This window comes from Oncorhynchus tshawytscha, linkage group LG16 (genome assembly GCF_018296145.1).
Source record: "Oncorhynchus tshawytscha isolate Ot180627B linkage group LG16, Otsh_v2.0, whole genome shotgun sequence".
In the NCBI taxonomy this organism is placed as follows: domain Eukaryota; kingdom Metazoa; phylum Chordata; class Actinopteri; order Salmoniformes; family Salmonidae; genus Oncorhynchus; species Oncorhynchus tshawytscha.
Window position 1 is genome coordinate 320,211 of NC_056444.1, and position 10,421 is coordinate 330,631.

The window sequence follows — 10,421 nt, forward strand, 5'->3', positions numbered from 1 at the left end:
AGCAACGTGCTCTAATGCCTCCTCCTCCTCCTCCTCTGATACAGCAACGTGCTCTAATGCCTCCTCCTCCTCCTCCTCTGATACAGCAACGTGCTCTAATGCCTCCTCCTCCTCCTCTGATACAGCAACGTGCTCTAATGCCTCCTCCTCCTCCTCCTCTGATACAGCAACGTGCTCTAATGCCTCCTCCTCTGATACAGCAACGTGCTCTAATGCCTCCTCCTCCTCCTCTGATACAGCAACGTGCTCTAATGCCTCCTCCTCTGATACAGCAACGTGCTCTAATGCCTCCTCCTCCTCCTCCTCCTCCTCCTCTGATACAGCAACGTGCTCTAATGCCTCCTCCTCCTCTGATACAGCAACGTGCTCTAATGCCTCCTCCTCCTCCTCTGATACAGCAACGTGCTCTAATGCCTCCTCCTCCTCCTCTGATACAGCAACGTGCTCTAATGCCTCCTCCTCCTCCTCTGATACAGCAACGTGCTCTAATGCCTCCTCCTCCTCCTCTGATACAGCAACGTGCTCTAATGCCTCCTCCTCTGATACAGCAACGTGCTCTAATGCCTCCTCCTCCTCCTCTGATGCAGCAATGTGCTCTAATGCCTCCTCCTCCTCCTCTGATGCAGCAATGTGCTCTAATGCCTCCTCCTCCTCCTCTGATGCAGCAATGTGCTCTAATGCCTCCTCCTCCTCCTCTGATGCAGCAATGTGCTCTAATGCCTCCTCTCCCCCTCCTCCTCCTCCTCTGCCTTGAGTTGTGGGCTGTGGTTTGCCAGGTGTGAGTGTATTGCCATGTTCAGATCAACCCCCTGGTCCAGTGATGTAGCAGTGTCAGACAGGGCCTCTGAGATCAGGTCCCCTGTGGCGGCTCCACCAGAGGGAGGGGACATCAGGTCTTGGGGGTTGGGGTGGTGTTGACGACAGGAGACATCCCCGTCATTGGCTAGCATGGACACGTCCTTGGTCATGTGACCCACGTCAATGGAGGAGACCATCTCTGATAGGTCAGGTGTCAGAGCCTCAGAGATACTGGAGGAATCTTGACAGTGAAACAGAACAACAGGAAAACATGTTTATCGTCAAATCCAAACTGCCCACTTCGTTTTTAATCCGTGTGAATGCAGCGTCTTTCCTATGATACGACATACAAATTATATTTTCAGCCTCAGTTTTGTTTCTAGTTTGGGTTTTATTTTACCACCCACCAGCATGTTTATTATTCAGAAAGAGCTGCAAAGTTCTCCCTCTTGGTGACTGAGATGTGCCAAACAGCTACTGAGCTGTGGAGCTAATTAAAATAAGGGCTTCAAACTTTAGTTTTTTCACTTCCACTTTTTTATTCCTTCCAGAAATTGGATCATTTGTAAATGTTCACTTATTTTTTAGCTAGTTTGTATGAATATATATATCTGAGCGTTTTAGAAATGGTATAATTACGTGATATGATAGCTTTTTTGCAAACCCGCTCCCCCTGGGCTCCGCCATATTAGCAGTGCTTTCTAACTATTTCTATGGTGGATTTATAATTCCACCTGACTCACAATTTATGGAAGATGACACAACTTTGGAGATAACAATAGATGGAGAAGTCAAAGTTTTCCCTAAATCAATGCTTATGACAAATCCAGCTCCAGAACCAGCCATAGAGCCAGCTGGATAATCTGTTGAATATGGTGTAGTAAAAAAAAACCCATCAACAATTAGATTACATAAACTAGCTAGATAAGGTTATCATAGCAACCAATTCGTGAATATGTATAAGTAGCCTTTGTCATTCTTCTGAGGTGGAACCTAAATGTGTGTTTCATCTCTAGGACAGGAAATTACATCGAAATAGTGGTGGCAACTTCCTCTGGGGGAGTCCTTTAACACAGAGACCCAGAAAACACAACAAATATTGAAGCGTTTTATGGCCGGATTCCCAGACACAGATTAAACCTAGTCCAGGTTAAAACAGAATTTGCAAAGAATTAATATTCTGAATTTAAAAACAGCTTTTTAGTCCAGGACCAGGCTTAATCTGTGTCTGGGAAACTGGCCCTAATGATTCTATTATTTCCTGAGTAGAAGGTTACCTGGGTCCATGATTCTTTGGATGGGAGGAGGTAGATGTAGAGAGGGGACCTGGATGGGCTGCTGCGGACCCAACACTCCTTCACCCGGCTGACCAGATTCAGAGGTTAAGACCAGATTCAGAGGTTAAGAACAGATTCAGAGGTTAAGGCCAGATTCAGAGGTTAAGGCCAGATTCAGAGGTTAAGGCCAGATTCAGAGGTTAAGGCCAGATTCAGAGGTTAAGGCCAGATTCAGAGGTTAAGGCCAGATTCAGAGGTTAAGTAGAGGTTAAGGCCAGCTGGAGAGGTTAAGGCCAGCTGGAGAGGTTAAGGCCAGCTGGAGAGGTTAAGGCCAGATGGAGAGGTTAAGACCAGATGGAGAGGTTAAGGTAGAGGTTAAGACCAGATGGAGAGGTAGAGGTTAAGACCAGATGGAGAGGTTAAGACCAGATGGAGAGGTTAAGGTAGAGGTTAAGACCAGATGGAGAGGTTAAGGCCAGACGGAGAGGTTACGGCCAGACGGAGAGGTTACGGCCAGACGGAGAGGTTACGGCCAAACGGAGAGGTTACGGCCAGACGGAGAGGTTACGGCCAGACGGAGAGGTTACGGCCAGACGGGGAGGTTAAGGCCAGATGGAGAGGTTAAGACCAGATGGAGAGGTTAAGGTAGAGGTTAAGACCAGATGGAGAGGTTAAGGTAGAGGTTAAGGCCAAATGGAGAGGTTAAGGCCAGACGGAGAGGTTACGGCCAGACGGAGAGGTTAAGACCAGACGGAGAGGTTAAGACCAGACGGAGAGGTTAAGACCAGACGGAGAGGTTAAGACCAGACGGAGAGGTTAAGACCAGACGGAGAGGTTAAGACCAGATGGAGGTTAAGACCAGATGGAGAGGTTAAGGTAGAGGTTAAGGCCAAATGGAGAGGTTAAGGCCAGATGGAGAGGTTAAGGCTAGATGGAGAGGTTAAGACCAGATGGAGAGGTTAAGACCAGATGGAGAGATTAAAGGGAACTTGAGATGACAGACAGTGCTACTACTGTATATCCTGGATGTATTTGCTCTCCATCATAAAGGGTCTCTTAGATAAATAAAGTTTAAATAAAACATGTCACTTAGCTACATATCATTCTAAATACACTTGGGATATTCAAAGAAAATGTATCATATTTATCTAAAAGAAATTCTAACCGTTTATCAACCGTCAGTAAAACTGTCTCGTCTGAAAGGGAACGAGAGGTGAGATGTGAAGGTGTTTACCTCAGTGTGGTGACCAGGGGGGATCTCTCGGGTTCTGCTGTTGTCATCAGGTGTAGGTAAAGGAAGGGCCCCATGGCTGTTCAGGTTAACAGGACGGCTTGGGATTCGGTGCAAGTAGCCGTATCCAATACCACAACCTAAACTGAGATAGAATTAAACAATATTCCTGGAGGGGCTATGGTATATTGTGAATATACCTGTTGCTAAGGGGGTATGGTATATTGTGAATATACCCGTTGCTAAGGGGGTATGGTATATTGTGAACATACCCATTGCTAAGGGGGTATGGTATATTGTAAACATACCCGTTGCTAAGGGTATGGTATACTGTGAATATACCCGTTGCTAAGGGGGTATGGTATACTGTGAATATACCCATTGCTAAGGGGGTATGGTATATTGTGAACATACCCGTTGCTAAGGGGGTATGGTATACTGTGAACATACCCGTTGCTAAGGGGGTATGGTATACTGTGAACATACCCGTTGCTAAGGGGTATGGTATACTGTGAACATACCCGTTGCTAAGGGGGTATGGTATACTGTGAACATACCCGTTGCTAAGGGGGTATGGTATACTGTGAACATACCCGTTGCTAAGGGGGTATGGTATACTGTGAACATACCCGTTGCTAAGGGGGTATGGTATATTGTGAACATACCCGTTGCTAAGGGGTATATTGTAACATGGTATATTGTGAACATACCCGTTGCTAAGGGGGTATGGTATATTGTGAACATACCTGTTGCTAAGGGGGTATGGTATATTGTGAACATACCCGTTGCTAAGGGGGTATGGTATATTGTGAACATACCCGTTGCTAAGGGGGTATGGTATATTGTGAACATACCCGTTGCTAAAGGTTGTAGCAGGGTATGAAGCAGTAGCGGGATATAAACAGACTTTCTCCTAAAAGAAGTTGATACAGTCTGTTAGAGTGGAGAGAGGTTTACCTGCCCTCTCCGCCCCAGGCTACATTGGGGGTAACCACCAGCTCTCTACAGAGGTCTGTCCCAGTGTTGTAGACCAGCAGCTTCAGAGGCTTGCCCTCGTTGCTCTCGATCAGGGTGAACAAGTCCTCAGACTGCAGAGTGAAACAACACAATCATAGACACTGCAGTAAGAGAAAAGGGCAATCTGGGAGGAAAAACATGCCAGCTAACAGTGAACAAAAAATATCTTTCAGCAATTTCTAACTTTGAAAAAGTTAAAATATTTGGTGAAATGGATTTCCCATGCAAACAATAGGTTACTGGTCCTAATCGTACATCTTGCAACACCTGGTCCGCTCCAACAATGAAGTCTTGGTGTGCCTGCAAGCCAGCCAACGCTGCTGGGGAATTAGATTCCACATCCTGGAAGAAAAGGAAGAAGTTATCATTTCTGATCTTACAAACTAATTGAAAACCCCAGAGGTATGTGATGTGGTGTCTGCTGTGTATAAAGCCACTAGAGTCCTATACATGAGGCTACATGAGTTCTATGATAACAAAGCAACAACAGAGGCTCTACTGTGACTTGTCCTAACTCACCAGGACGTGCCAGACCTTCTCATGGGCTCCCTGGAAGCTGCAGAAGCGTACAGAAGCCCCCAGGAGCCCCTGGCCCCCCCACATGTTGCTAGGAACCACCTCCAGCTCTCTGACCCTAAGAGCCTTGGTGCTCCACACCTCCAGCCTCACTGCCTTCTCCACGTTGGCCTTCAGAAGGGCCTTCAGCAGGTCATTCTCTCTGTTCTGGAGTGAGGAGAGGGTAAAAACAGCTGTCAGCAAAAATACACAGTACCCACACACCTGTTCATAAAGACACAGTGACAGGTACCCACACACCTGTTCATAAAGAAACAGTGACAGTACCCACACACCTGTTCATAAAGACACAGTGACAGTACCCACACACCTGTTCATAAAGACACAGTGACAGGTACCCACACACCTGTTCATAAAGACACAGTGACAGGTACCCACACACCTGTTCATAAAGACACAGTGACAGGTACCCACACACCTGTTCATAAAAAAACAGTGACAGTACCTGTTCATAAAGACACAGTACCCACACACCTGTTCATAAAGACACAGTGACAGTACCCACACACCTGTTCATAAAGACACAGTGACAGTACCCACACACCTGTTCATAAAGACACAGTGACAGTACCCACACACCTGTTCATAAAGACAGTGACAGTACCCACACACCTGTTCATAAAGACACAGTGACAGTACCCACACCTGTTCATAAAGAAACAGTGATAGTACCCACACACCTGTTCATAAAGACACAGTGACAGTACCCACACACCTGTTCATAAAGACAGTGACAGTACCCACACACCTGTTCATAAAGACACAGTGACAGTACCACACACCTGTTCATAAAGACAGTGACAGTACCCACACACCTGTTCATAAAGACAGTACAGTGACAGTACCCACACACCTGTTCATAAAGACACAGTGACAGTACCCACACACCTGTTCATAAAGACACAGTGACAGTACCCACACACCTGTTCATAAAGACACAGTGACAGTACCCACACACCTGTTCATAAAGACACAGTGACAGTACCCACACACCTGTTCATAAAGACAGTACCCACACACCTGTTCATAAAGACACAGTGACAGTACCCACACACCTGTTCATAAAGACACAGTGACAGTACCCACACACCTGTTCATAAAGACACAGTGACAGTTCACCCACACCCCTGTTCATAAAGACACAGTGACAGTACCCACACACCTGTTCATAAAGACACAGTGACAGTACCCACACACCTGTTCATAAAGACACAGTGACAGTACCCACACACCTGTTCATAAAGACACAGTGACAGTACCCACACACCTGTTCATAAAGACACAGTGACAGTACCCACACACCTGTTCATAAAGACACAGTGACAGTACCCACACACCTGTTCATAAAGACACAGTGACAGTACCCACACACCTGTTCATAAAGACACAGTGACAGTACCCACACAACAGTCTGGTGTTAATGAATCCCTCTGTCCCCATAACTCACCAGTCTGGTGTTAATGAATCCCTCTGTCCCCATAACTCACCAGTCTGGTGTTAATGAATCCCTCTGTCCCCATAACTCACCAGTCTGGTGTTAATGAATCCCTCTGTCCCCATAACTCACCAGTCTGGTGTTAATGAATCCCTCTGTCCCCATAACTCACCAGTCTGGTGTTAATGAATCCCTCTGTCCCCATAACTCACCAGTCTGGTGTTAATGAATCCCTCTGTCCCCATAACTCACCAGTCTGGTGTTAATGAATCCCTCTGTCCCCATAACTCACCAGTCTGGTGTTTCCTATTGATAGGACGAAGTCAAAGAATGGCTCCAAACCAGCATGGTGTGCAGGGGAGTTCTCTTGGATCTGGAAATAGAGTAGCCAAATAAGTTAGATAACGTGTTTACAGCAGGTTTCATCCAGGGGACAACGACTGCCCCCTCTCATTGAAGCCACTGAAGTTCAAGGCAGGCCGTAGTACTGCAGGTATTGTTTTAACTAAATTGGATAGTGAACAGGAAAAATGACCATATCCGTGGTCAATCTTGGTGTAAATAAATACAATCATGGTACCAAGCGATGGTTTCTAACACACCTTGGTTTCTAACATGTCCTTGAACCGATTATTTACAAAAACAAAATCGCACACAGAAGAAGTAATAAGGATAATTTATTTGTTAATGGCAGCCTGCAGTACCCCGGATGACCTTCAACTTGAGTTAATCATTGAGAGGGGGCAGCACTGAGCTAGCCTGCAACGTCACTTCCAGTAGCTCAAACTGCACATATGTAAAACACTAAACAAGAAGGGTGTTCATGGGAGGACAACACGGAAGAAGCCACTGCTGTCCAAAAAAACATTGCTGCACGTCTGAAATTTGCAAAAGAGAACCTGGATGTTCCACAGCGCTACTGGCAAAACATTCTGTGGACAGATGAAACTACAGTTGAGTTGTTTGGAAGGAACACACAACACTGTGTGTGGAGAAAAAGGCACAGCACCCCAACATCAAAACCTCATCCCAACTGTAAAGTATGGTGGAGGGAGCATCATGGTTTGGGGCTACTTGCTGCCTCAGGGCCTGGACAGCTTGCTATCATCTACAGAAATATTAATTCCCAAGTTTATCAAGACATTTTGCAGAAGAATGTTAGCCATTCTGTCCACCAATTGAAGCTCAACAGAAGTTAGGTGATGCAAAAGGACAACGACCCAAAACACAGAAGTAAATCAACAACAGAATGGCTTCAACAGAAGAAAATACGCATTCTGGAGTGGCCCAGTCAGAGTCCTGACCTCAACCCAAGTGGCCCAGCCTTCTGGAGTGGCCCATTCAGAGTCCTGACCTCAGGACTCACTAAACAGAGAACATCCCTGGTCATCTCTACTGCCTCTGATCAGGAGGACTCACTAAACAGAGAACATCCCTGGTCATCCCTATTGTCTCTGATCTGGAGGACTCACTAAACAGAGAACATCCCTGGTCATCCCTACTTTCTCTGATCATGTGGACTCACTAAACAGAGAACATCCCTGGTCATCCCTACTAACTCTGATCTGGTGGACTCACTAAACAGAGAACATCCCTGGTCATCCCTATTGTCTCTGATCTGGAGGACTCACTAAACAGAGAACATCCCTGGTCATCCCTACTGTCTCTGATCTGGAGGACTCACTAAACAGAGAACATCCCTGGTCATCCCTACTGCCTCTGATCAGGAGGACTCACTAAACAGAGAACATCCCTGGTCATCCCTACTGTCTCTGATCTGGCAGACTCACTAAACAGAGAATGTCCCTGGTCATCCCTACTACCTCTGATCTGGCAGACTCACTAAACAGAGAACATCCCTGGTCATCCCTACTGTCTCTGATCTGGCAGACTCACTAAACAGAGAACATCCCTGGTCATCCCTACTGCCTCTGATCTGGCAGACTCACTAAACAGAGAACATCCCTGGTCATCCCTACTGTCTCTGATCTGGCGGACTCACTAAACCGACATGTTTTGCTTGTCAATGATGTCTGAGTGTTGAAGCGTGCCCCTGGCTATCCGTAAATAAATAAAAACTAGAAAATGGTGCCATCTGGTTTGCTTAATATAAAGAATTTGAAATGATTTATACTTTTACTTTTGATACTTAGGTATATTTTAAACCAAATACTTTTAGACTTTTACTTGAGTCACTTTCTATGAAGATATCTTTACTTTTACAGAAGGATGACAGTTGGGTACTTCTCCACCACTGGCATCATCTGCTCTAATTCGCTCACCAAACAGTAATTCAAGAAGATTTGAATGCATATTCCCATGAAACTGATTGTGATCAATCAAATGACTGGAATAGAGATGCAGTTTGGACGTGTCAACGGTAGGTAAAACGTGAAGAATTATCAGTGATGATGACGTAGTGTGAAATTAGGTATGACTAACTTGGTGTTTGAGACTATTAAAAATAGAAAATGTTTGAGACAATATGTGTGGGCATAGACATACGTTGCAATTGGAGGCTGCATGTTACGCATATTCTATAACAGCTAGTTGATGATCCCTGTTGGATAATGACATGCTGGCGACATCTGTCCGCACAAACTCTGACTGTGGGAATGATGACGTCATTTACACTTCTGGTACCCCCTCACCGCGGGGTTCAAAAATAACACTTGACCACTGCTTATTAGCTCCCAATGACATATGTAGCACATGGGGACATGTGAAACTTACTCCAGCTAGTTTTTCGCGCCGCGACAACCGGTAAAACGCTTCAGTAGGGCGGTGACAACCGGTAAAACGCTTCAGTAGGGCGGTGACAACCGGTAAAACGCTTCAGTAGGGCGGTGACAACCGGTAAAACGCTTCAGTAGGGCGGTGACAACCGGTAAAACGCTTCAGTAGGGCGGTGACAACCGGTAAAACGCTTCAGTAAGGCGGTGACAACCGGTAAAACGCTTCAGTAAGGCGGTGACAACCGGTAAAACGCTTCAGTAGGGCGGTGACGTGTGTGAACCAGGCAGAGGTCCCGGGTTCGCGTCAGGGCCGAAACGGGAGGGACTCACTAAAGCAAGCAGCGTGACGTCCTTTATACATATATAACACACATAACTTTATCTCCTAATAACATGGCACTGCAGAAGTTAGTCCCCAAAACGCAACCAATAGATTGTACACAGTATAGCTGATGGTGTAACGAACCAAGCAGAGGGAAAGAGATGTGTCAGTGCCTCCTCATTATCACAGACATAACGTTAAAGAGCAGAAGGCAGTCTAGATGTCAAAGTTGCTGATTTCTGCTAAATATATATATAAAACAGCACACTGTCTTGAAATCCTACTTTACTGTTTGCTAGCAGTCATTAGCAACCTACCCCATGGACATGGTATCCACTTGTCCCCCCGTCGGGTACTATTGAGCTTTGACTTATGCCCATCGCAAACTACCGTTCCAGTTGTTTTTTAACTAAGGTGAGGTAGTACTGTCATTTTGAATGTGTTGTCTTAGCCGAGGAGATATGCCTCCACGTCGCACAGACTCTACTCTGTATGCAGCCAGGCTAAAGTAACAAACAGAGACGACGTGCCAGACGCATCGAGCGGTGTGGATTCACAGCCTGGAGCAAAGATGTGAAGTCCACTCTGTGTTCGATTAGTAAGAAAAGATAAAAGGTACACATCGTCTTAACACTTGAAAAAGGCAACTGACAAATGATTATTACAAGTGTCAAAAGTATTTGTTTGTACACGTGATTTTTTCACCTGCCCAGTGTGAGTTAACAGGTCATTTGAAAGCTTGTTAGTCATTTTTACACGTGTTCTTTACACCTGTCCATTTTAATTTAATTTTTTTAATTTTACCTTTATTTAACTAGACAAGTCAGTTAAGAACAAATTCTTATTTTCAATGACGGCCTAGGAACAGTGGGTTAACTGCCTGTTCAGGGGCAGAACGACAGATTTGTACCTTGTCAGCTCGGGGATTCGAACTTGCAATCTTTCGGTTACTAGTCCAACGCTCTAACCACTAGGCTACCCTGCCGCCCCCATTGACAGGTGATTTGAATGCTTATGTCCACCAGGGGGC

General features: G+C 45.7%; 1 protein-coding gene across 1 annotated transcript; it reads right to left on the reverse strand.

The window, feature by feature from the left end:
* Nucleotides 1-667: 667 nt before the first annotated feature.
* gorasp1b (golgi reassembly stacking protein 1b) lies at nucleotides 668-9,948 on the reverse strand. The gene is made up of 8 exons (XM_042298593.1): nucleotides 9,709-9,948; nucleotides 6,627-6,707; nucleotides 4,843-5,046; nucleotides 4,579-4,665; nucleotides 4,264-4,394; nucleotides 3,310-3,451; nucleotides 2,076-2,163; nucleotides 668-1,039 (listed from the first exon to the last, which is right to left on the reverse strand). The coding sequence occupies exons 1-8, from the start codon at nucleotides 9,769-9,771 to the stop codon at nucleotides 714-716; spliced, it is 1,122 nt and encodes a 373-aa protein (XP_042154527.1). The 5' UTR covers nucleotides 9,772-9,948; the 3' UTR covers nucleotides 668-713.
* Between the last annotated feature and the right edge of the window lie 473 nt (nucleotides 9,949-10,421).